Source organism: Sus scrofa, unplaced genomic scaffold, assembly GCF_000003025.6.
Source record: "Sus scrofa isolate TJ Tabasco breed Duroc unplaced genomic scaffold, Sscrofa11.1 Contig1052, whole genome shotgun sequence".
Taxonomy (NCBI): Eukaryota; Metazoa; Chordata; class Mammalia; order Artiodactyla; family Suidae; genus Sus; species Sus scrofa.
Window position 1 is genome coordinate 131,437 of NW_018084804.1, and position 27,204 is coordinate 158,640.

At 43.8% G+C, this 27,204-nt stretch overlaps 1 protein-coding gene and 1 non-coding gene across 2 annotated transcripts; both read left to right on the forward strand.

Annotated features, from left to right (window-relative positions):
* Positions 1 to 3,358: 3,358 nt before the first annotated feature.
* Positions 3,359 to 3,431, forward strand: TRNAM-CAU. Its single transcript has one exon. It is a non-coding gene; the product is annotated as a tRNA-Met (tRNA).
* A 4,401-nt stretch (positions 3,432 to 7,832) lies between these two features.
* TRIM27 (tripartite motif containing 27) lies at positions 7,833 to 26,411 on the forward strand. Its single transcript, XM_003128235.5, has 8 exons — positions 7,833 to 8,634; positions 9,789 to 9,884; positions 11,412 to 11,642; positions 17,647 to 17,669; positions 20,233 to 20,348; positions 20,471 to 20,503; positions 21,965 to 21,991; positions 24,764 to 26,411. Exons 1-8 carry the CDS (start codon positions 8,215 to 8,217, stop codon positions 25,357 to 25,359), a joined length of 1,542 nt encoding a protein of 513 aa, XP_003128283.1. The 5' UTR covers positions 7,833 to 8,214; the 3' UTR covers positions 25,360 to 26,411.
* Positions 26,412 to 27,204: the final 793 nt, after the last annotated feature.

The window sequence follows — 27,204 nt, forward strand, 5'->3', positions numbered from 1 at the left end:
AATTAAATATTTTTAAAAATATATATATAATTAAAGATTCCGTAAGGTAAGAGGAGGTATTGCATTAGTGAAACAAAAAGAGTAGAGAGTTCTTAATATTACGGTGACTAAACAATATTTTTTAAAGAGTTTTATAGCAAATTTGTAGAACGCTTCTATAAAGTGTGAGGTGGACATGGAAAGAAGGAGGGAATCAGTAAGAAAATAAAAGGGTGCATAACAGAAAGTATGCTATCAAACTGTTGAGGCTTCCAGGAAGGGAAAAGGTGAATGTGAAGGAAAGGAGATAAAGACTAACACAAGATTACTTTCCAGAACTGAAGACCCTAAATCTTCAGATTAGAAAAGGACTACCATATGCCCTGCATAAATATACGGCAAAAGCCCCACATCAAAGCACATCTTTATAAAATATCAGAGCTTAGGGATAAAGTGAAAATGCTAAAAGTTTCCAGAGAGAAGCTCTGGAATGGCATTTTTCTTCTTAACAGCAACACTGAAAGCTGGAAGACGGCAAAGTGGTGCCTTCTAAATCTTTTCCATAAAGGAATAATTTTCATACTAATAACTGAACCCAAATATCAATCACCTGTGAGGGGACATTTTCAGTCTCCTAATGTCTCAAAAAAAAAAAAAAAAAAAAAAAAGTATCTTCCATACCCCCTTCGCAAGAAGCCTAAAGAATGTGTCACCAAACAGCAAATTATACCATGAAAAAGAAAGATGCCAAGTCCAACCATGATGGGAGAGAGGGAAAAAAGGCAGGTTCCAGGTTTCCTGCTGCCTAGAGAACCATCAGTCTAGAGTGAAGCAGAAGAAGGAGAAGTAGAAGAGGAATGGTTTCAAGGAGGAATATGGAACTCACATCTTGCCTCATAATGTTTGTAAGGTAGTGTCGGAAAGCTAGGGTTATATTAGGAGAAAATATTCAGAAAAGTAAGCAAAGACACAGGAGGCAATTACTAATTCCAGGAAGAACAAATGCTGTCAAAGAAAGGAAAAGTAATACAGTATATTGGGTAGTTCAGCTGTGAAAAATATTATGAAGTCATAATGATGAAAACTGTAAATATTGATTTATCTAAAATTAAATACATATGAATAATAAATTATACTATTCAAGAACTATGAAATATTTGTTGAACTAATGAATGAAGAAGTAGATAAATATATACAGAAGCAGAGATCATGGAGAAGAACATATGCTTAAACAGAAAAGATTCCTATTTTTTTTTTCTTTTTCTTTTCATAGCCGCGCAGCATATGGAAGTTCCCAGGCTAGGGGTCCGATCAGAGCTGCAGCTGCTGGCCTACACCACAGCCACAGCCACAGGCAGCCACAGCCACAGCCAGAGGAGCCACAGCCACAGCCACAAGCAACCACGGCCACAGCCACAGGCAACCAGAGCTCACGGCAAAGCGGGATCCTTAACCCACTGAGCAAGGCCAGGGTTTGAACCCTCATCCTCATGGGTACTAGTTGAGTTGGTTACTGGTTACCTCTGAGCCACGATAGGAACCCCCTGCTTTCTATTTTTGTTTAGTTTGTTTTTACTGTAACCCCAGGCAAGTGGAAGTTCCCAGGCCACCTGCGGATCCCCAGCTGTGGCAACACCAGATCCTTAACCTGCTGTACCATGTGGGAACTTCTGTGTCCTTATTTTTAAATGTAATTTGTTTTGCATCATTAAGGAATGCACATAGTACAAACTTCAAAAAGATCCGCCCACTTTTATACCCCAAAACAGAAATGCCTCCAAATCACTGGGAGCCCTTTGATCATTTCTTTCCAAGATTCTTGAATTGTGGATGTAGCAATCCCTTCCATCTTGCTTTTTGCACCCCTTCCCCTGCCATCCATCACCTCCAAATAAATGGGAGAACAAAGGCAAGAAGAAGCTGAAAAGGAAGGGAAAGTGTTTCCCACTTTCTCTCCTTTTACATGCTATCCTGAAATGCTCTTCCAAGCTGGGATAAAATGAATGATGGAAGAGCAAGCTTTTGGCTTATACTAATGATGAAATAAAATTCATATTTTATGCTAAGACAAGAAAAATTTTCCTCTGCCTTTTTGGACTTCCTCCCTCCCCTTTAGGGTGTATGTGCATCTGCATTAACCAGACCTCTTTAGGAGATAACATTCCTCCTTAATCTTGAAAACAGTCAGGATGACCCACTACTCCCTTTGTACATGCAGATCTGGATTACATAAACTGTCAGTATGTCATTTGGTGTTTAACTCTTTGTCTCAAAAATGTATATAACTGTGCTTTGACTTCTAAAGGGGGTGAACAGTTCCAAGAGCTTCCTGAGACTGTCTCAGGGATTATAATCCTCAGGCTGGCACAAATAAAATTTTCTATTTCTTTCTCAGATTGACTATTAATTTTTGTCAACACTGAGTTTGAGACAGCTCTAATGTTTATATGAAGGTTGTGTCATCCACATTCCTGGCATTTGTGTGGTCAGAAATTTGGCTTCCCCTAAAGAAAGGTCTGGCCCTTGTCTTCTTCTGGGAGGTAAGCTTTAAATACTAGGAATTTCCCTAGGGATGGGAGTGTGTTATTCCTGGGCCCCTCAGAGCACAATTGACAGTTTATGCTAATAAGATGACTCAGCATGGGGCACACACACCCTTTGATTCATAGGGACTTTTGGCTTTTGACTGAGGGAAGATGTTAGAAATAAAAGGGGGAAAAGATGAGGACCCAGGTGGGCCATGTTTTGCATGACGTCTAGGACAGCATTGTTCCCTCCCACAATTTTATTATTTCTTTTAATCTGTTTTCATTATAGTTGACTTACCCCTCCCACAATTTTAGAATCAAAGAACTGGGCTGAAAGAACCATAGCCTTGACAGAGTGGTACTATTTTTTTTAACTTAGGCTCTTACATGAAAAAGACAAAACAAAACAAAAAGTCTCAGCTTCTCCCTTCCTTGCTTACCACCCCTGATTTTTTTTTTTTTTTTTTTTTCTGGCTCTCAATATGCTCAACTAAAAGATGGCACCTCCTAACCTTTTTTGCAGTGGCCAATGATACTCAAGTTCAAGCTACTGTGGAGTAAGAGACTTCTGAGTAGGATTTTCAAAGACAAGTAATGATTTGTCCTGATTTATCTGTGACACTTCCTATTTCCAACTGTTATCTTTGTATAAATATTAAAAGTATTTCTTGTCTGTCTCAAAGGTGTTTAAGTTTTGACAAGGAATTAAACGGCTACCATTTTCTAAAGGAGGATTCTGTTGTTGGGACGGGTGACATTTTGCCCTTTCTCTGTGTGATTCTCTGTGTGATTATGAAACTCCAGCAGTGATCTTGGGCCATGACATCATGTAAGTGAGGAAGTTGACATCTGCCTCCTTAGCGCAGTAGGCAGCGCGTCAGTCTCATAATCTGAAGGTCCTGAGTTCGAACCTCAGAGGGGGCAGTTCAGTTTTACACGTTCAGTAAATTACCACTCTCAAACTTTGGAGCAGCAAAGTAGAAAGTGACTAAACCACTGAGGATGATGAACCTGCCACACTAGCCCTGAACTGCCATCTTCTGGTCTCCTTTTACATTACAGAGATTAAATACTCTCACATTTAACCCCCTTTCAGGAGAACCTAATTGTAAAGGATCACAACTATAAAGGATTACAAATACAACTGTAAAGGATTACAACTCTGAACCTAATCAGAGTAGGGGAAGATGGTAAAACAGATCTTGTGGATGTTTCACCAGCATCCAGTCCAGTCCACTCCATAGTACCTAGGAGGTTTTCCGTATTTTGACTTCAAAGATAGGTCTTGATTGTCAGACTTGTGAGCATAATCTTAGCCCCCTTGCCACATTAACTGGTTGAGGAAGGGTAGTAAAAGCCAAACGCAAGCCAAGCAGTATATAGTGTTCTTTTATCACTGGTGATTAGTTCTCTAAGTGCTTTGTTTGACTGAAAAAAGATACCACATGGAAGTTATAATGTGCATAAAATTTTTAAAACTTTTTATTCTGTGATTATTATAAATTCACATATAGTTGTAAGAATAGTAGCCCAGTATACTCTTCACCTCATCTCCTCTAATGTTACTATCTTACATAAGCATAGTACAATATCACAATCAGGAAACTGACATTGATATAATCCAGCAACCTTGTTCAAATTTCACTTGTTTTTACATACATGGGTATTTAGTTCTATGTAGTTTTATCATATGTGTAGATATCACATATGATCAAACTGTTTCATCACAAGGATCGTTTTTATACTCATAGACACCTCCTCACCCCCTTTCTCACCAAACCATACACCACTACTCTGATCTCTCTCTCCATAGTTTTGTCATTTTAAGATTGCTATGAATGAAACCATACACAATATAGCCTTTTGAGACTGACCTTTTTCACTCAACCTAATTCCTTTGACATCTATCCAAGTTGTGTATATCAATAGTTCATTACTTTTTATTGCTGAAAAGTATTCCATGGTATGAATGAGCCACAATTTATTTAACTACTCACCATCAAAGGCTGTTCAGGTTTGGTTATTATGAATAATGCTTTACGCAGGCTTTTGGTAGGAACCTAAGTTTTCATTTCTTTGGGAGAAATGCCCAACTGAAATTGAGCAGGAACTGTAGGGCCCACCTGGGTACAAAAACCTTTCTGTGTCCCCCATTTCTTATTTGTAGGAAATAGGTTTGATTTAGCATCCTTGACCTTGCCTGAGTTTCAAAGGGCATACTCAAACCGTTGCTAACTGGGGAAAGGAGAGAGTGCAGAAGGAAAGGAGGAGCAGTCAAGAAACAATAGTGCAGGAGTTCCCTGGTGGTGCAGGGTTAAGGATCCAGGGTTGTCTTTGCAGCAGCACATTCAGTACCGTGGTGCTGGTTCCATCCCTGGCCTGGGAATTTCTGTATGACTCAGATGTGGCCAAAAAGAAGAGAAAGAGAGAAAGAGAAAGAGAGAGAGAGAGAGAGAGAGAGAGAGAGAGAGAGAGAGAAGAAAGAAAGAAAGAAAGGAAGGAAGGAAGGAAGGAAGGAAGGAAGGAAGGAAGGAAGGAAGAAAGAAAGAAAGAAAGAAAGAAAGAAAGAAAGAAAGAAAGAAAGAAAGGAGGAAAAGGAAAGAAACTATAGTGCAGCCTTGGGGCAGGGTCCTGGTTCCCCCTGGAGGAACACACACAACAATATATCTGAGTCATTCTGCAGGATCTAAGACCCCACCCAGGTGGAGGAGGATGGCAACTTCAGGCTGAGCCCAGGATTCCTGGAGCACCATCCTGTTACCTCACCACCAAACAGAAGATAGTCACACATCCAGCAGCCCTCACCCCACATTTTGCTTATAAAATCTTTTCCTAAAAAGCCATCAGGGAACATGAGTTTTTTGAGCTCAAGCCACCAGTTCTCCTTGTGTGGCCCTGAAATAAAACTTCATTTGTATGCCCCAAATTCCAACATTTGGTTTGTTTGGCCTCACTATGCATCGGGCACACAAACTTCTTCTGGTAACAATTTCACTTTCTTTATTTACGTACAAAATATTTTGGATTGTGTGAGAGTACAAATAACTTCCTATTCTAAAATTGTGCCCTGTAATCAGTTGCTTGAAACTGTGCATATGGAGAAATGACTCTGAAGTTATACGAGGATTTTTGACTAAGCAAAGGATCAGTGCCCATAATCCCTGTGTTGTTGAAATTTGTATATATATATCTAAATATGTGATGTGTCCTCATCGTCAAAGGATGGATGACGAGGGAGCTTGAATGCCTGTGCAAACATGTGATTCTTTTGTTTATGTATCTATACAAGATGATGGATGTTAACTTTTTGTGATAATCATTTCACAAAACATATGTCAAGTCATTATGCTGTCTATATACCTTAAACTTACACAAAATGTTGTATGTCAAATACATTTTTTTTTTTTTTTTGTCTTTTGTCTTTTTAGGGCTACACCCTCAGCATATGGAGTTTCCCAGCCTAGGGGTCTAATCTGCCGGCCTACACCAGAACCACAGCAATGCCAGATCCTAGCTGTGTCTGCCACCTACACCACAGCTCACAGCAACGCTGGATCCTTAACCCACTGAGCGAGGCCAGGGATCAAACCTGCAACCTCATGGTTCCTAGTGGGATTCGTTTACTGCTGTGCCACGATGGAAACTCCCACATACATCTTTTTAAAATGTATATAAATAAAGCATATAAGCATATATTCCAAAAAAAAAAAAAAAAAAAGTGTGCCCGGATTTAAAACCTTGACAGGTAAGTGTGATAAGAATAGAGTAGGAGAGTTACACACGTGGTTGTAGAAGTCCCAGTATGGGAACATAGATAGAGAGGGAAACCTAGGGAACTTTAGAGACCACTGTAAGTTAACAATCGCTCCAGAAAGCTATTAAAAGGACAAAAGACAAAAAGCAAGCAAGCAAGCTATCAGGACATCAGGGAAGGAAGCAGGCTCGCTTAACTATAAAACCATAAATAAAAGCACAAGATATGCCTCAGGTCATTAAGTGAAAGATAAAATGAGGCCTGCACTCAAGTTCAGCAAGATAATGCTCCTTAGGGCTAAGGACTGGAATGTAAGGGAAAGATAATATTTCAAAATAGGAGACCCTCACTCTATGGAAACCTGAGATTATTCAACATATTTTAGCATATGTTACCACCCTTCGGCTGATTTGAATGAACACCAAGGCAGTCCTAGTTTGACGTCATAGGGTCAAATACTCTCCTACCCAATACAAAGGAGGAGCTAGTGATGTGAGCCTGAGGTCTACCTGAAGGATGAGGAAGAAGGTGGTCTTCTCCTACTCCCCACTTTCCTTGGATGACAAAAATGTAGCCCACCGAATTCTTGGAGAAAAGCCTCCTCACCTGCCTCCTCACAAGCATCTTGTATCTTAATAAATCTATTTCTTGCCCATCACTTTGCCTCTCAATGAATTCCTTCCTTCTGCCCTGAGGCACAAAGAACCTGAGCCTCAGTAAGTCCAGACACCAGGGGAGTGATTCTAATTAAAAAACTGTGGGTTCAAGTCCCAATCTGGGTTTAGCCTGGGTTTGAGTCGGAGGTGTTTTGGTTTCAAGTGTTCTACACAAGGCAAAGTTAAAGAAAGTCTAGATAGAAAATAACCAAGTACTAGAATTTCAGGTTCTACGTGAACATGGGAAGCCTGCTGGTAAAGAGAGAGTGATGTCGCCAGCTTGTTTGGGTTAGGAGTAGGCCTTGTAGAGGGCTGCAGAGAGTATAGCTTGAGCCAGAGGCAGAGAGGGAACTGAAGCTCAGAATGGTAAACCATTCTGCTTAGGACAGTAGGAAGTAGCAGAACTGGGCTTGTCTGTTTCTGTTACAACAATCTTGCCTTCTGATAATTAAGCCTTTCTTTTCCGAAACAAAATTGCGACTGCCTGTTAATGGGGTTGTTAGACAAAGCTTCTCACAGACTGGGTGGGGCTCAGTGGGCTACCCCCCACCCCTCCGGCCTCCCAAGGAGGCCAGATGTCTCCTCTTCCCACGCCAACACAAAGCTAGCTTTCTCTCGCCGTTGCTGAGGCCTGGGCACCAGGCAGGAAGCCCAATAAAGGACTAGGGGGCTAGGCCCAGGGCCACGGAAACTCGAGTGGGCCTGGCGCGTGCAGGCAGGGGCTACCCTGTCTCCGTCGCGCCCCGCGGACACCGCCTGCCTCGGTTACCTGCTCCTGAGGCTCCCCGCCCGGTCAGCCCCAGGGCAGCGGGCAAGGCCTCCCAGGTCCTAGGAGGGGAAAACTGCCCAGCCCTCAGGCCAGAAAATCGTGCGGCGCCGGGTGGCTCGGGCCAAGCCCCGCCCCCGCCCCGCCTCTTCCGCTCGCGCCGGGGTGGGGTCTGTGCGGCCGCCGGGACCCGCTGGGACAAGGCCACGTTGTCTCGCGCCTTCCTAGCGCCCGGCTCCTGGAGTCCGACTGGCGCAGCCTCTGGTTCGCGACCCCCTGGCGTAGCTGTCGGGCTTCGTGGGGCCGAAGTACCCCCACGTCATTCGGCTGGGCCCCGCGGCCCGACCACCCCCGGTTCCAACGCGCGGGCGCGTCTGGGATCAGGGCCCGGGAGGCGCCGCCCTCCGTCAGCCGGGCTCGCCTCCCCGCGCCGCCCCGAAGCAGCGAACGGGAGGGAAGAGCCGTAGAGTTGGGCTCCTCGCAGGGCTGGGCTCAAGGGCCCATGCCCGTGCGCCCCCGCGGGCCCGCGCCATGGCCTCCGGGAGCGTGGCCGAGTGCTTACAGCAGGAGACCACCTGCCCCGTGTGTCTGCAGTACTTTGTCGAGCCCATGATGCTGGACTGCGGCCACAACATCTGTTGCGCCTGCCTCGCCCGCTGCTGGGGCGCGGCGGAGACCAATGTGTCGTGCCCGCAGTGCCGGGAGACCTTCCCGCAGCGGCACATGCGGCCCAACCGGCACCTGGCCAACGTGACCCAGCTGGTGAAACAGTTGCGCACCGAGCGGCCGTCGGGGCCGGGAGGCGAGATGGGCGTGTGCGAGAAACACCGCGAGCCCCTGAAGCTGTACTGCGAGGAGGACCAGATGCCCATCTGCGTGGTGTGCGACCGCTCCCGCGAGCACCGCGGCCACAGCGTGCTGCCGCTCGAGGAGGCGGTGGAGGGCTTCAAGGTGAGGGCCGGGCGCGCGGGCCGGGGAGGGGCTGGAGCGCGAGTCGGACAAAGGGAGTAGAGAGCCAAAGGGGCTTCCTTTTTTCCGCCTAGAAAATGGCTGAGCCGGACGTGTGGTTCACAGCCGTCATTTCCTCTCTGTCTGCTCCAGAGCCTCGGCACTCAGATTTGGGAGGAAAACCTGTAGCTGGTGAGGAAGCCAGAAGTCTCCCCACCCCCACTCTTCTTTCCTTATGTGCCCCTCTGTTTCCCCGCTCACCGGCACGGCCCATGGAGACCCCCTTCCCTTGACTGTACAAAAGGAATGCGTAAAACCATGTACGCATCTGCAAGCTTCAGAGACACTCTTACTCCTGATGGCTCCTAGATGATCTCAGACACGACACAGTCGGACGTTAACTGGCTGTATACACATCTAGCAGATGGCCATCACCTCTCCTTTCCCCACCACTTCCCTATGCTCCATCTTCTTCTAGAAGCTCACGGAAAAATGAGCTCCTTACTGCTTAAGTCAGTTAACCACCGTGAGACTCAAAGGAGGTAACACAGTTATGAAGATTGAGTGAAGTGAGCTGATGTGTGGATCCCTTTGTAAACTCATGAAACAGCAGACGGGCGCAGCTAAACAGTAACATGGAAACAAAGTATTAAATATAAAACAGTTGTAAGGCAACATTCAAGGAGTGCATGATCTGTGTGTTTGAGGACTGCAGGAACATGTACATGTTTGACTGTGAGTACATTCATGCAAAATTATTCACTTAACATTTATAATGCTTTCACATCATTTTACTCACCCTGGTGATAACCCTCCAGGAGGCTGAGAAAGCGGTGTTTGCCCATGTCAATAAGAAAATAAGAGCTGTTAAATCTTCTCAGTATGCGACTGTGAAAGAGCGACAACTCAAAGCCACCTAGTCCAGTCACCTTTCCACTAAGCCGTGGAGTATCCTTACCCACCATTTAAGATACAAACTACCAAAAGAGAAGTGTGGTGACCTCTGTGCCCTGGTGACGGCAGTGTAGTCCAAGGACGGACTCTAACCAGGGACTTGGCATCAGAAATGTGGGTTGCACATGTGATAAGCAGAGTAGCCATATTGATGCTAAGGTCTGCCTAATCTTGAACTGCCCAACTGTTTTTGCTTTTCTCAGGAGCAAATCCAGAACCAGCTGGACCATCTAAAAAGAGTGAAAGACTTAAAGAAGAGGCGTCGGGCACAGGGGGAGCAGGCACGAGCTGAACTCTTGGTAAGACTCGATACACAGATAATGTCAGTTCTGCTGGTCACTCTTTTTTTTTTTTTGCAAGGCTTGTGCAGTCAGGTCATCCAGGTTTGGGTGGAACAAGCTTACATAGCAGGTGAGAATTCACCTGGAAAACCAAGAAATTACTACATTTTGGAGGAAAGGTGGGAATAGCTGAGTTTAAAACCCCTGGAGATAAATTTAATCCTCTAGCTTTGTGTAGACCATGATTGATCCTTGACAAAGCTGATACAGGTGAAATTCTTGGGTGGTTAGCCTCCTTTGGTACCATTCTGCAGACAGATGGTTTTCCATGAGCCCGACAGTTAACTTCTTGCTAGAAAGTTCCTTTTCTTGGCAATGTTTCAGTTCTAAACTTTTCACTTTGTTTCCTTCCCCTATCATCTCAAGGCCTTAGCAAGTGGCTGATGTGCTAATTTGTGATAGGGATGTTTGGGGGTTTTGTTCTGAAAAACGAGACAAAAATATGAAGATTTTTATAATATATACTTATATGTCCAGCACCTAGGTGTTTTCAGTATCTTTTTGAACAATAAATAAAATATTACAAATTCTCACTCATTAGAAGTATTTGCATCTGAAAAGCAAAGTCTTAGACTAGTAGTGTCTGGCACCATCTTGTGAGAAATTTTGTCAGTCCCGGACAGGGTATAGTAAAGAATTTTTGGATTTACTATACCAAAAATAGTATAATGAAACTTACTCTCACGATGCCATAAAATCCCATCACTTGTTTTGCACACAAAATCCACTGAGACGTCAGCTCCCCTGCTTGAAAATAGATCTGATGGGTGGAGAATCTTCTGGTAAACTTGAGTGGACTCAAATAATTAAGCATACAAATCAAGGTTATTTGAGGACCATTGTAGACATTTTGGCTGTGTGCTCCAGATCATCCTCCATGGGGCACACGTCAGACCATGTGACTTCCCTGCTAGTCTTTCATGGCTCCCAGTTGCTGTTAAGTCCTTGCCCTTTAGCTTGCCAGGCTTCAGGGCTCTTACCTTTTTCTAGCCTCTTCCCCAGCACTTATGTGCTCCAGCCATACACAACCATTTTCCTCCCCTTCCCACTCATTAGATTTGCCCATGCCATCTCTTCTGCCTGGAAGGCTCTCCTGCTCTTTGACCACATGGCAAACTTCTATTCCTCTTACAAGAATCTTCTTGAACATTGCTTCTGTGAAGACTGTGTCAGCTTCTACTGCAGATTGTCACCCTGTCTTTGCGTATCCATCCATGATTACATATATCACATGAACCTGACTCTCGTTTGACTCAATTCCTTGAGGGCAGGGTCTATATCTTGATTATCCCTGGGATAATAGTTCTTAACTCTTGTATATCCAGTCAGTAAAGACTGGAAAAAATGAGGGAGGGAACACGATGCTTATTTCAGTACACCTGAATGAAATGAGGAAGTCTTGGGCTGGATAGTCAGGGGAGAACTATGAAGGGCTCTAGAAGTAGCCTTTCCTCTCTCCACTGCCTTTCCCTGTCATCCACACAGAGCCTGACCCAGATGGAGAGGGAGAAGATCGTTTGGGAGTTTGAGCAGCTGTATCACTCCTTGAAGGAGCATGAGTATCGCCTCCTGGCCCGCCTTGAGGAGCTAGACTTGGCTATCTACAACAGTATCAATGGTGCCATCACTCAGTTCTCTTGCAACATCTCCCACCTCAGCAACCTGATCGCCCAGCTGGAAGAGAAGCAACAGCAGCCCACTAGGGAGCTCCTGCAGGTAAGGCTTAAGAGTCCCTGCCAAGACGGCTTCTGCTAAAAAGTCTCCCCTTCTCTTTGCCAAGCAGTATCCAGGGCCCCCTACTCCCCTGTCAACTCTGTGGGAGTAGCAAGGGCTTGTCAATCTCTCTCCTGGTGGGGGGAAAATGTATGATAGAGGCCCTGGTTGAAACACCTTGGGTCAGTCAGTTGCGTTGTCTCACCTAAAGGGCAAAAGGAAGGCCTAATGCTGAGGCCTGTCCTGCACTGATAAGTAGTCTGATCACAGGCAAGGCTCTCCACCTCTCTGGGCCTCCGGGACCTCATCTGTTCATTATGTAATGAGAGGTTCCGCCCACATGTTATTTAAAGATCCTTCTCACTCCAGTATCCTGTGATTTAACTAACACACATGAGTGGAGGACCCCAGCCATAAAACAACAAGCACTTGAGCAGGAGTGGTTAGCCCAGGCAGTCTTGTGATTTAATCTGAATAGTTTGGGTGATAAAGCTACAATAGATCCAGCCCAGCAAGACCACAGGAAAGAAGCTGATGCCTGTCTTGTCTTTGTTCATTCAGTGCATATTGTCTATTTCGGGTCAGGCACTATTCTAGACACTGGAATTAAGTGGTGAATAAGCTCTCCTGAAATTTGAATTCTTTTTTTTTTTAATTTTTATTTATTTATTTTTTAATTTTTATTTATTTATTTATTTATTTTTGCTATTTCTTGGGCCGCTCCCATGGCATATGGAGGTTCCCAGGCTAGGGGTCGAATCGGAGCTGTAGCCACCGGCCTACGCCAGAGCCACAGCAACGCGGGATCCGAGCCCCGTCTGCAACCTACACCACAGCTCACGGCAACGCCGGATCTTTAACCCACTGAGCAAGGGCAGGGACCGAACCTGCAACCTCATGGTTCCTAGTTGGATTCGTTAACCACTGCGCCACGATGGGAACTCCTGGGGGCCCTTTCTAAGTGGCATTTATCAATACCTAGAATACCTGTTTGTTCACTTCTTTATCACATAATCTCAACATCAGAATTCAAATTTCAGGAGTTCCCGTCGTGGCGCAGTGGTTAACGAATCCGACTAGGAACCATGAGGTTGCGGGTTCGGTCCCTGCCCTTGCTCAGTGGGTTAACGATCCGTCGTTGGCGTTGCCGTGAGCTGTGGTGTAGGTTGCAGACGCGGCTCGGATCCCGCGTTGCTGTGGCTCTGGCGTAGGCCGGTGGCTACAGCTCCGATTCGACCCCTAGCCTGGGAACCTCCATATGCCGCGGGAGCGGCCCAAAGAAATAGCAAAAAGACAAAAAAAAAAAAAAAAAGAAAAGAAAAAGAAAGGGCCCCCAGGAATTCCCATACGGCACAACAAGTTAAGGATCCGGCATTGTTTTGATCCTTGGCCCAGGAACTTCTGCATGCTGGGGGCATGGCCAAAAAGAAAAGAAAAGAAAAGAAAGATGCGCAAACCATGGTCTACCACCTGTTTTTGTCTGTCCTTAGAGTTAAGTATGCTCTTCAGAGATGTGAATGGTTGGGAAAAAAAAAAAATCAGAGGACTTTCATGATATGTAAAATTATTTCATTGTCCATACATTTTGATTGGAACATAACCAACCATGCCCATTCATTTATGTATTACTGTCACAGCAGAGTTGAGTAGTTGTGAAAAACTGTGGCCTTTTCCTTAGAAAAAGCTTACCCACTCCTGCTTTAGATTAAAACGAGAGGAAGGCTTAACCTTGAGCCTTAATAAACACCAATATTTAATTGCCAGGAAGAGAAGGAAGAGCTTGCAAAAGGAACAGTTGACCAGAGAGGCAGGCCAGGAAGGAAGACTGTTTCAGGAAGGATGGAGTGGACATCAAAGTGTACTGCAGTTGAAGTGAACCGGTATGAGGGCTGATAGATATTTGATTTAAAAACACGGGCATCGCTGACAGTCTTAGGGAGAACCGCCACAGTGGAACATCTTGGGCAGGAACCACATGAAGGGGAGAGTTGTGATGCAGAGGGTGAATGGAAACTGTAAGAGTAAATGACTATTTCAAGACGGAAGGGGATGTAAAATAAAGAGCTGGATGGGAGTGGGATTGTGGCGCTTCATGGGGAGGGAATGCTTGCAGAAACTAGCTAAACATTTTAAAAGAAAAATGGGGAGGAGGAGCTAAACATGAGGAGGAGGGAGTTCCCGTCGTGGCTCAATGGTTAACGAATCCAACTAGGAATCTTGAGGTTGCAGGTTGGATCCCTGACCTTGCTCAGTGGGTTAACAATCTGGTGTTGTCGTGAGCTGTAGTGTAGGTTGTGGCTTGGATCCCGTGTTGCTGTGGCTCTGGCATAGAGTGGCGGCCACAGCTCTGATTAGACCCCTAGCCTGGGAACCTCCATGTGCCACAGGAGCAGCCCAAGAAATGGCAAAAAAGACAAAAACAAAAAAACCTAAATGAGGAGGAAACTTGCTAAACATCTTTTAAAGAAAAGTAAGATCTGGGGTGGAGCGCCTAGGTTGTAAGGATTCAGGTGAAGAGAATTAAACTATAAGGATGAACTAATCACTAGGGTTGCTGAGAAAACAGAAGGGAACGGTCACTAACGTGTATGTGCAAGACTTAGTTTTTTGGAAGATCCTCTGTTGTATGGGAAGCAAGGACGGTGAGGAGAGGAAGATGCAGGCAAGTTGTGATGTTTGGTAGCCAAAGCCCTTTGGCTGTTATTCTCTTTTGAAGTTGGAAAGCAGGACCATCTGCTGCCATTGAGCAGAGGTTAGAGAAAGTATGAATTTTGAGGACCATGGGCAAGTTCTGAATTTATCATTCAGAGTGTGGGAAAACCAGTTCGTCTGCGAGATGTATTAGAATTACCTGATCTGTGAACGTTAGTTTACACTGGGACTTGTTTGTCCACTTGTGTGACGTTCTCATGTCCCGGCCTTACTTTCTCAGATGGTGATGCTCTGGTGCCAGACATAGGGAAAGCAGGTAGTTGGGCTCATCCAGGATTAGAACTTTGTAAGATCTGAGGATTTTGGTTTTGATTTTTCTTAACATAAAATATAACAAATTCATCATTTTAATCATTTCAAAGAGTACAATGCAGTGTATTTAGCAAACCCACAATGTTGTGCAACCATCACAGCCAGTGTAGTTCCAGAACACTTTTATTACCTTGGAAGGAGACCTCGTCGTACTCATTAAACAGTTATTCCTCATTCTTTTCTACCCAGTAGCAACTGCTAATCTGCTATGTATCTTTATGGTTTTGCCTCTTTTTGTTTTTTTTTTTTTTTAAAGTAGAAGGTGTTGGTGAGAATATTTTTGAACACATGGACCATAAAATCAAAACTGGATGATAATGGGAGTTCTTGCTGTGGAACAGCAGGTTAAGTATCTGCTGTTGCTGCAGCTGTGGTGTAGGTCACAGCTGCAGCTCAGATTTGATCCAGAACTACCATGTGCCACAGTTGGAGCTGAAAAAGGAAAAAGCAAACAAAAAAACTGGATGATGAGGAAAAGTAGAGAAAAAAGAGAGGTAGTGGACTCCATGAGGGAGATTGGTCATGGTGAAAGTCATTTGAAAAGTAAACTGAATCTTAATAGGAGAAAATTAGAGGGCTTCCATCGAGGTCAAGAACAGGGCAAGATGCCCTCTGTTGTCTACCTCTATTTAACATTGTACAGACACACACACACACACACACACACACAGGAATATTATGCAACTATAAAAAAGAAAAGGGAAGATACCTATGAACTGATAATAGAGTTGTTTCTATACTCTGTTGGTAAGTGAAACTTATAGAATATGACACTTCGTTGTAAGAAAGAGATAATTAGAAAGTGCATGTATCTGCTTATTTTTGCAAAGGAAATACTGGAAGCATAAATAATGGGGATGAGGAGAATAGGGTGAGAGGAGATAGGAGAGTGAGATTTTAATCTTTTTATGGCTGCATCCATGGTATATGGAGGTTCCCAGGCTAGGGGTCAAACTGGAACTGTAGCTGCCAGCATACACCACAGCTGTAGCAAAGCCATATCTGAGCTGCATCTGTGACTTGCACCACAGCTCATGGCAATGCTGGAATCCACTGAATAAAGACAGGGATGGAACCTGTGTCCTCAAGGATACTAGTCAGAATCATTTCTGCTGAGTCATGACAGGAACTCCAAGTCTCAGACTCTTTGAGCACCAAAATAAATAAGTGATTAATTGTAACCCCTTGAATAAAGTATGAATTGATGGGTCCGTACTATTAATAACTACAGGAAAGTTCTCCAAGTAGAATGTCACTAAGCATTACCGAAGGAAGTTTGAATCTAGAAAAATGACCATTCTGGAGTTCCCTCTATGGCTCAGCAGTAATGAACCTGACTAGTATCCATGAGGATGCAGATTCCATCCCTGGCCTCACACAGTGGTTTAAGGATCCAGCGTTGGCATGAGCTGTGGTGTAGGTCACAGATGCAGCTTGGATCCTGAGTTGCTGTGGCTGTGGTATAGCCTGGTAGCTGCACCTCCAATTCGACCCCTAGCCTGGGAACTTACATATGCAGGGGATATGGAAAAGCAAAAAAAAAAAAAAAAAAAAAAAAAGAAAGAAAGAAAATGACCATTTGGTAACTATCATAGAAAAAGTTAATTTAGGCAGTAATTATGAATGGATGCTATCTAAGGGGAGGGGGAGTTTGATAAGCACTGAAGTATTAACATAAATTCAAAGTATCACTTTTAGATGATTACAAAAGGAAAAATAGCAGCTATAAATATCCCCAATAAGAGTATCATGTATCTTTAGAAGGAGAACAACTACATTAGTCAGAAATGGTACAGCTTGGATTTAATCATGAGAGCAATAGCTGAGAAAACCAAATGAGAGATATTCTATGAAATAACTAGCCTGTATGAAGGCAATGTTAATGTCACAAAAGATAGATCAATGCCAAGGAGCCACTCCAGATTATAGACATGTCATAATGACTAAATGCAATGAATGATCCTAGATTACCTGAGTGAGGAGGAGATTAGCTGTAAAAAATATTAATAAGACAATTAGTTCAATTAGTATATGGACGGTGGATTGGGAGTTCCTGTTGTGGCATGCTGGAAATGAATCTGACTGGTGACCATGAGGTTGCCGGTTCGATCCTTGGTCTTGCTCAGCAGGTTGAAGATCCGGCATTGCCGTGAGCTGTGGTGTAGCTCGCAGACCTGGCTCGGATTCAGCATTGCTGTGGCTGTGGTGTAGGCCAGTGGCTGCAGCGACGATTAGACCCCTAGTCTGGGATATGCCATGGATATGGCCCTAAAAAGAAAAATTAAAAGAATGTGAACGGTGGATTAGATGAATATATTAATATTCAATTTTCTGAGTTTGATAACTGTACTGTAGTTATATAAGAAAAAACCCTGCTTCTTAGGAGATACAGAATTATAAAGGAGTAAAGCAATGTAATGTAAACAATTATCTCAAATGATTCTACAGGTGACCATGTTTATGTCTGGGAAAAGAGGATACAGGAGCTCTTTGTACTAGCAGCTTTTCTGTGTATTTGAAATTAATTTCACAATAATAAGTCAGAGAAAGCAAGCAGGAGTTCCCTGGTGGCTTGGCAGGTTAAGGGTCTGGTGTCGTCACTGCTGTGGCGAGGGTTTGATCTCTGGTCCAGGTACTTCCACATGCCATGGGTGTGACCAATACATAAAAATAAAAAATAAAGCAAGCTGGTTAGGTAGGCAGTTGTGGTCCAAGGGTGGGATGTTTGAGTTAGTAAGTTTGAAATCTTGAAATCCTTGACCAGTGTGCAGGAGGAGAACATAGGAAGTGCCCGAATAGCGAATTGTGAGCATCCCAGTTTCCTCTGCCCAATTTTTATCTCCTGGACTCTGAGTTGTATTCCTTGTCCCTTTGGTTTCTCCCAGGAGGGCCATCCCATAGTTGGGTTTTCAACAAACACCTATGAAAGAAAACTGAAGTTATGAATGCTTTCTCATGGATCTCCTTTTCCTTTCTCTTGTAGGACATCGGGGACACATTGAGCAGGTACAGTTTTCTCTCCTCAGTGTTAAATCAAGCATGAGAGGACTGTCTTCCTCATATGTCGAAATTCTGAAAGGAGTCCAGAGCCTGAGGACATTTTAACCAACCGACACATATCCTGCTTATTCCTGAATTGAGTCACTCGTGTGCAGAGAACTAGATGGACTGCAGCCCTTCGCAGTAAAACTCAGGAATTATTGATAAATTTGAGGGGTGAGAGGGTAGAGTTGGGGGCTTATTTGGAGGGTGCTGTTGGTGAATGAGGACACCTCCATGGAGACTGTGACAGGGACTTGGGCAAAGTGCAGGGTATTTTATAGTTCTTGTTTCCTAAGCATTTCAGAATCTTTTCTCTTTCATTATCTCTGTCTTTCTTTTTCTCTGCCTCTCTTTTTTCTGTGATGGGGAAAATATGGTCTAAGAAAAGTATGACCAGCTCAGAGTTAATATAGTGAGTAATGAGTTACCTAGATCCTGGCTCTTGTTCTCATTGTTTCTCTAATGTTATCATCAGGCAGAAAGTGAGGAAGAGCAGCCTGGGAGCTGAGACATGGCCAGTCAGGGAAAGCCCAGATGGGCAAGAAGCCAAGATTAAATGTGTTTTCAGGGTCGGAGGGCAAAGACAAATGGGCTAGGCCTTGGGGATGTGATGTTTGGTGCAGGAGTGCCTACTGGGGTAGAGACCGAGGAACTGAAGTTTGAAGCTGATTGATACCCTCTGAAAGGTGAAAGCCCTGCTGGGGAAATGCAGCTTGGTTATGTGGAAACATTGAGATGCTTATGGGAGGAGATCACAGATGGGGTAGGTTGGTTGGGAGGACTCTGTGGATAGAATTGTGGTAGAAGTGAAATTTTTTAGGGCTCCTAGGGTGGGATGGTCATGAGCTGGAATTTGTACCAGTTCCTGCCAAGTGACCTCAACAAATACTGCATTCACTTGCTGCTTTTACTTTTTGAAAGCAGAGTGGTTCTGAACTAACAGGGAGATAGTTCCTTTAGATGCTAGCATTTTTTGGAAGTTAAGTTTTCCTTTGAGATAGAAAACTCTAATTTTCATTGACTTAGGCTTAAATGTAACAGGAAATATCACCATTAAAGAAATGTGCAAGTAAAACAAACAAAACAAACAAAAAAAACCCCAAAACAACAAAAAAAAGAAATGTGCAAGTAGGTAGCCCAGGGCTGGTTTGGTGGCGCCATGATCATCAGACTCTCGGTTTCTTTTCAATTAAACTTCTGCCACCTTGGTCCTCATTATTGGCATCCAAGGTATGGTCCTTATTCTTGGCATCCAAGGTAATTGCTAGAGTACCAACCAGCATGAAAGAGATAATGCAAATCATATTCCTTTTGAAGCAGACTTCTCAAATTACCGCAAGGTACTTCTTACTTCTTATTGGCCAGAAAAGGTCACAAGGTCACATCTAGACTGGATAGGCATGAACCTAGTAAAATTTGGAAGATGAATGGATATTGGGTGGGCAGTTAGCAATCAGTCATAAACCCCCTTGAGGGGGGTGATGGGTAACTGGGTACTGTCCAGAGACCCTCTGTCTCTGTAGATATCATTCTCACCCTATTTGGGGACCTGAGGCTTCTGAATCATTGCCTGCCACAGATATCAAGGACTTTTTCCTGGAACCTGGTGCTTTCTGGCAAAGTCAGGCTTATATTAGGTTTAAATTCAGTAAACCTTTTTGGGACCTGCCACTTGAAAAGCCATGAGCTAGTGCTGTAGGGGATATGAAAAAGTAAGATGTTTCTCCTATTCTGGCCCAGAGGATTATAGCCTAGGAGGAGAATAGCAAAAAGGCTGTAGTGGCTATTTTTGTTTTTATTTATTTTTAATTTTTTAATATATATATTTTTATTAGTCAAATGAATTTATCACATCTGTAATTGTATAATGATCATAACAATCTACTTTCACAGGATTTCCATCCCATAACCCAAGCACATCCCCCCACCCCCCAAACTGTCTCCTCCGGAGACCATAAGTTTTTCAATGTCTATGAGTCAGCCTCTGTTCTGCAAAGAAGTTCAATCTCTCCTTTTTTCAGAGTCCACATGTCAATGAAAGCATTTGATGTTGGTGTCTCACTGTATGGCTGACTTCACTTAGCATGATAATTTCTAGGTTCATCCGTGTTGCTAAAAATGCCGGTATTTCATTCCTTTTAATGGCTGAGTAATATTCCATTGTGTATATGTACCACATCTTCTTGATCCACTCCTCTGTCGATGGACATTTAGGTTGTTTCCATGTCTTGGCTATTGCAAATAGTGCTGCAGTGAACATTGGAGTACACGTGTCTTTGCGAGTCGTGGTTTTCTCTAGATAGATGCCCAGAAGTGGGATTGCTGGATCAAATGGTAGTTCTATGTTTAGTTTTCTGAGGAATCTCCATACTCTTTTCCACAGTGGCTGCACCAATTTACAATCCCACCAGTAGTGGCTATTTTTAAAGACTGTCCACCTGTACTGACCAGTTTAACCCAGGACTTGTCCTGGACCCTGAAAAGTTTGAAGGTTGGCAAGGGATTCATTCTTGTTCTTTAACCTTAGGGCTGAAAGAATCAGGATCCCTGAGCCCTGGATCACACCTCCAGATCTGCAAGAGAAGATCCACATTTTTGCCCAGAAATGTCTGTTCTTGACTGAGAGTCTGAAGCAGTTCACAGGTAATATGAGAAGAGAAGTCCATGAAGGGAAATGGGTTTATGCTCTCAGGGTTTGCCCGAGAGGATGTATTTTCCAGCCAAACAGTGGGATGCAAACTGAATATCTTCTTTTCTCCCCTTAGAAAAAATGCAATCAGATATGGAGAAAATCCAAGGTAAATTTATCTACTTAACTGGGCTTTTGATGTTGACGCTTCCTGGGAAGACAACATCTGCACGAAGTGTGGCAAAGTGGGAAGGGGGGACATCCACTGGCCAGCCATTTTACGTCTCTTTTCGCTTTGTTAATTTTTTCAATAATAGCCTCTGGTTTCAATTTGAAATTATTTAGCTATCTGCACTCATTTCTCCATTTATATTAATGGAGGAGGAAGATAGGCCAACAATAATTAATCCAGAATTTGATTATTTAAAATTACTTTTAATTGAGAAAGAGAATCAACAGAAACCATCCTAGCTACATTTCATTTGAGCTGGTATTTATAGTGCTGATTGAGGCAATACCTCCAGGGAAGCGGTTGGGAGAACAGGGATTCAGGAATTGGGCTGCCTGGGTCCTGGGCTCAGCTCTGCCACTTGAGGATTCTATACTCTTAATTTCCTCCTCTGTAAAATGAGGAAGATAATAGCTCTTTCCTCACAAGGTTTTAAGGATTAAGTTAAATTAGATACCATTTCTAAAGCCTTTTAGAATGGAGCCTAACCTGTAATAAACCCTACACTTAATGTTTATTAAATAAAGTGTTCTTGGTATTTAAGGGATGATCTTCCAAACAAAGTTTTCTGCTCATGATCACATATGAGCATATAGCACATATGCCTATATACTAAATGCTAAAATTCCTAGGCAGTTTGGTAGAATGTTAAATCTTTATATGTAGGTGAACTTTTTTTTTTACTTACTACAAATCCCCATAATCTCTGGTAATTTGCTATGTAGGCTAAGACTTTATTTGCATTGTATCTTTTCAGATACATGCTCTTTTCCAATCTAGCAACATAGAGTTAGGGAATACTCACAAGCAAAACAGGGAGAAACTCCATTCTTAGTATAGTGGATGATACCAGAAGTGATTAGCTCAGACGTGATGTTCCTTGGCCTGACTCTCATTTCTTTTTCCTATTCTTCTGCCACTTAAAAGGCTCGCTGAGAGCATGTTTGAAAATTCTTTTCAAATGTAAATGCAGTTTACAGTGAATGGTCCTGTTTGCCCCAGTGTGGTAGTGGGTGTCACTAGAACACAGGGGTTGTTTATGAAAACCAAGAGTTACATATCATGTGGACTTGAAATCATGTTTTTTTCCTGCAGAGCCAGCCGGCTCACGGATGGGTGGAATCCTTGACCTTGGCTCAGTTTGATCCCATATGCTACCAATCTGGGGCATGTGATTATCCTTCGGCCTGAAGTTCCCAATCCCTTTTCCTGCAGAGCTTTTGGCTGAAAGAAGGAGTCATATATTGTATGAAGAAATCAGTGTGTGACTGACAACTGGGGTCCTGGGGTGTCTAATGGAAACCACTGCTTTATGATGACTTTAACCAAAGATCCTTCTGTCAGATGTTTCCTAGAAATACTCAGATGACTTCCATAACTTTTCTCTTTTATTTTTTTCAGAACTGAGAGAAGCTCAGTTATACTCAGGTGGGTGATAGGAGACAAATCATTTGGGAAAGGAGTTAAAAATCCTTATGAACATAACTACTATTGTGAATGATTTTGGAAAGTGCCTAAATTTGGATCCTTTAGGTTACATGTGAAAAAAAATGATAAACAACAATCATAAAATACATTATTTCTATGTTTATGCTATCTTTGCCTCCTAAAATGCCTCAGCTGAAACCAAGCTGAAATAGGAAATCAAACATGGATGCTACGAAGGATTACAGAGTTGAAACTACAGTTTCCAAAAAGTAGAGCACCCCCACTGCTTGTACACCAACACACTGCTCTGCCCACCCAGCCTTGGGAAAGGGTGTGGCTTATAAAAAGATTGAGCTCAACTCAGTTATTTTGAGTGCTAGGGGGAGTCCAAGGGGAATATGGCATCCGTTCTTTATGCCTCAGAGCAAGAGTTGAAACTCGTCCTCCCTTTGACCATCACCTTCACCTCAGGTTCAGAGAGGCTTTGATCTCAGAGGTACTCCAATCTAAGGCATATACTTTCCATAGTCACATGACCACTTTCTAGTTTGTGGAATCCTCTTCATGAACAGAGGGACACTGTGTACCACAGGTCTTCTTTCATTCATGTCCCCTGGCTGTAATCCATATATAATTCTTTCAACAAGTATGTGTTAAATACCTGGCTTCAATATTTTCTAATACTGTGCAAGATACTGTAGAGGGAACAAAAGAGCAGAAAACACTACCTACCCTTGGGGTAAATGAGGTGTGAGGTTTGAACTATACCTGTGATGTGAGAAAAAAATGCACAACTGTCATGAAAGGATTGTTGAACCAAGAACCAGGCATCGGGGTTCTTGGTCACCTCCACCAGTTGCCTGTCATGAGCCTTTTGTTGGAGTCAGGCAGCCTACCTGAGCTTTAGTTCGGAGACATAATGTTTGGGAATCTTTCTCCTGAACAAGATACGAAGAGCAAATGAGAGAATTATGTCAGTGATTTTATTTATTTTTTTACTCAATGAATTTTATTACATTTATAGTTTCACAACAATCATCACAACCCAGTTTTGTAATGTCAGTGATTTTAAAACAAGAAACTACCATATAGATGCTATAATACTAAATCGCAGAGTATGTGATGGGTGATAACACAATTTTATTTTGTCTTTTTAGGGCCACACCCATGACATATGGAGGTTCCCAGGCTAGGGGTCAAATCAGAGCTATAGCTGCTGGCCTACACCACAGCAACAGTAATGCCCGATCCAAGCTGGGTCTGTGATCTACACCACAGCTCAGGGCAATACCTGGTCCTTAACCCACTGAGCAATGCCAGGGATTGAACCTGTGTCCTCATGGATGCTAGTCAGATTGTTTCCACTGAGCCATGATGGGAACTCTGACAATACAATTTTAGATTTAAGAGAGAGTGGAGTTCCTGCTGTGGCACAGGTGGTTAAGGATCTGGCATTGCTGCAGCTGTTCCTTACCTCAAAGCTCTCGCTTGGATTCAGTCTGTGGTCCGGGAATTTCCATATGCCATGGGTGCAGACAAAAAAGAAAAAACAATAAGAGAGAGCGTAGTGGCTAGGGATGGTTAGTAATTTTTTGAAGAAGGTGTAGATCTTGCATTGGACATTGAAGGAGGATAAATAAGGTTCGGCTGTGCTGAGTAAGATCCTATGCACTGGAGGTTATAAAAGAGTGCTTTGAAAGGTGGGCAGATCCCCAATTCCTTGTCCACAATTCTAAAATCCCCAGACTAGGAGGATTTCTCATCATGGCTCAAAGGTTAATGAACCCAACTAGCATCCATGAAGATGTGGGTTCGATCCCTGGCCTCGCTCAGTGGGTTAAGGATCCAGAATTACTGTGAGCTGTGGTGTAGGTTGAAGACACGGCTCAGATCCTGAGTGGCTGTGGCTATGGTGTAGGCCGGTAGCTGTAGCTTCGATTAGACCCCTAGCCTGGGAACCACCATATGCCACAAGTGTGGCCCTCAAAGGATAAAAAGACTAAAATAAATAAATAAATAAAATAAAATCCCCAAACTAAATCTATGAGGGGACTATTTATTTGTTTGTTTTGTTTTTTGTTTGCTTTTTGAGGGCCACACCCACAGCATATGGAGGTTCCCAGGCTAGGGGTCAAATTGGAGCTATAGCTGGCAGCCTGTGCCACAGCCACAGCAGCATATGATTGGAGCCACATCTATGACCTACACCATAGCTCATGGAAATGCCAGATCCTTAACCCACTGAGTAAGGCCAGGGGTGGAACCTGCGTCCTCATGGTTGCTGGTCAGATTTGTTAACCGTTGAGCCATGACAGGAACTCCTGAGGGGACTCTTTACAATCTTTATCCCAGGCAGTGGATCACATGGTTCACAGCAGAACTATTGATATTTGGTAGACTGCTGTGCCACACCCTGCCTGTCTACATTCTGAATTCTGAGAAACTTCTGGTCCCTGAGGCTTTCAGATTAAGGACTGGACATACATGTAAGAAAACCTAAATTCAGTTTATAATGGGTATTGTGGCTTAAGACGTGAAAGAAGACAAATGGAAGTAAAATTCTCAGCACTTCCAATATATCTTGACTAAAAGAGGTAACTAGCTATAATTCAAGTAGTAATTTTCACAATGTACTCCAGTGTAAGATGAGTGGGCCTTTGTTGGAGAGTTCTCACTCTTCTTAGGAAGTAGGAGAAAAGCTGGGTGTTCTTGAATGGGCTCTCCTGGTGCTCAGCTGACTGCATCCCCCCGCCCCCCTCTGTTTCTCTGCAGTGGATGTGACTCTGGATCCAGACACCGCCTACCCCAGCCTGATCCTCTCTGATAATCTGCGGCAAGTGCGGTACAGTTACCTCCAGCAGGACCTGCCCGACAACCCTGAGCGGTTCAATCTGTTTCCCTGTGTCTTGGGCTCTCCATGCTTCATCGCTGGGAGACATTATTGGGAGGTAGAGGTGGGAGATAAAGCCAAGTGGACCATAGGTGTCTGTGAAGACTCAGTGTGCAGAAAAGGTGGCGTAACCTCGGCCCCCCAGAATGGATTCTGGGCAGTGTCTTTGTGGTATGGGAAAGAATACTGGGCTCTTACCTCCCCAATGACTGCCCTCCCCCTGCGGACCCCTCTCCAGCGGGTGGGGATTTTCTTGGACTATGATGCTGGTGAGGTCTCCTTCTACAACGTGACAGAGAGGTGTCACACCTTTACTTTCTCTCACGCTACCTTCTGTGGGCCTGTGCGGCCCTACTTCAGTCTGAGTTACTCGGGAGGGAAGAGCGCAGCTCCTCTGATCATCTGCCCCATGAGTGGGATCGATGGGTTTTCGGGCCATGTCGGGAATCATGGTCATTCCATGGAGACCTCCCCTTGAGATGAACTCAGGCCAAAAGGGCTGCTGGCCGTAATGCTACCCCAGGCATAAGGCAGCTTGTTGCCTTGCCGCTCCCTGCCCATCACAGCCGGATTTACCACTTTCCGTGCCCCTGCAGGGCGAGGCAGGATGTCCAAGTTCTCTGCCATCCCCGCCCTTCCCACGAAAATTGTGAGATGTAATGAGACATATCGAGATTGCCCAGAAATAAAAACCAGATGTCCTCCTCCAGTGTTTCCCACGTCTTGGTTTTACATGTTACTGGAGGGGATAAAGAATATGGATAATGTTGCATTTGGACAGCCATTCAAGATACTTACACCTTGGCTTCGTCTGACTTCCTTTGGCTCAGTCCCACATAATGATAGTGGGTATTTGCTGTCATTTCTGAACTAGGGCTTCTTTCTAAGAACCTGCAACCGAACTACAAAATCCTGTCAGCATGGCTCCCTTGGTCCCAGTTTTTTCTCCTGGGAATAGTACCTCTACCCCTGACTCCCAATCTACCATAGTTTTATTAACTCCATTAAAGAGGCCTGTATGTGTTTTGATTAGTTACATTTATTTTACAATAATGGTGGGAAATGGCCCCACCTCTGTTATAAGATAATGTTCTAATCAATGTGCTCTTCGCCTCTGTCTTTTCTGAAGGCTCTGTCACTCCCTTCATTCTAATGAAAGGTGTATCCTGGGGCTGGATGTACATCATCTAGGATAATTTTCTGCCCAGCACCATCCATTGTTCTTAGATCCCCTCCCACTCACATTTGTGGACGGACGGTCAGTCATACACTATCCCTGGAAGGAATCTGGGGCGGTATTCTAGGGATTCATTGACTTTGGTCTCCTCCCGTCTCCTCTGAGAGATGGGAGAATTTATCTTTACCTTGTGTACCATCAAGGGGCCATTCCATCCCCATGGCCATTGCATCACGAGGCCTTCTGAGGTCGGAAGGCTAAGGCAGATCACTTTGAGCAAGTGCCCATGATGGTTCTTCTCTTTGGGTTCTTGCTTCTCTGTTTGAAAATAAAGTGAGTATGGATGTTGTTTACATTGTTGTTGTTTTCTGGGCCTTGGTAGGATTGTGTTCATAGATGTTGGTGTAGGAGGGGAATGGTTAATGGTGTTGACTTCCCCTGTGGGTCTAGAATTCCATTCTGGCTAATATTACACTTTCAACTTGATGATAAAACTACCATGTCATTACTTTCTAATGGTGCTGAGAAAGTAGTGTTTGATGTCCACAGCCTATAGCTTTGTGTTGGTTAATCCTGTCACTTTACTAGGAAAGTATTATTTCAAGTCCTTTTTATTTTTATTTATCTATTTTTTATTATTATTTTATTTATTTATTTATTGGTCTTTTTGCCTTTTGTAGGGCCACTCCCGTGGCATATGGAGGTTCCCAGGCTAGGGGTCAATTGGAGCTGTAGCTGCCGGCCTACACCACAGACACAGCAATGAGGGATCTGAGCCGCATCTGCAACCTACACCACAGCTCACGGCAACTCGGGATCCTTAACCCACTGAGAAAGGCCAGGGATCGAACTCGCAACCTCATGGTTCCTAGTTGGATTCGTTAACCACTGAGCCACGACGGGAACTCTGTCCTTTTTATTTTTTAAATTTTTATTTTTCCTTTTTAGGGCTACATCCATGGCTTATGGAAGTTCCCAGGCTAGGGGTCAAATCAGAGCTGCAGCTGCCAGCCTATGCCACAGCTCACAGCAACATCAGATCCTTAACCCACTGAGCGAGGCCAGGAATCAAACCTGCATCCTCATGTCCTCATGGATTTTTTTTTTTTTTTTTTTTTTTGTCTTTTTGCCTTTTGTAGGATATCT

Coding starts and splice junctions, on each gene's coding strand:
- TRIM27 (XM_003128235.5), top strand. CDS start 8,215: ATGGCCTCCGGGAGCGTGGCCGAGTGCTTACAGCAGGAGACCACCTGC. Junction 9,885..11,411: donor AGGCACGAGCTGAACTCTTG/GTAAGACTCGAT, acceptor TCATCCACACAG/AGCCTGACCCAGATGGAGAG. Junction 21,992..24,763: donor AGAAGCTCAGTTATACTCAG/GTGGGTGATAGG, acceptor GTTTCTCTGCAG/TGGATGTGACTCTGGATCCA.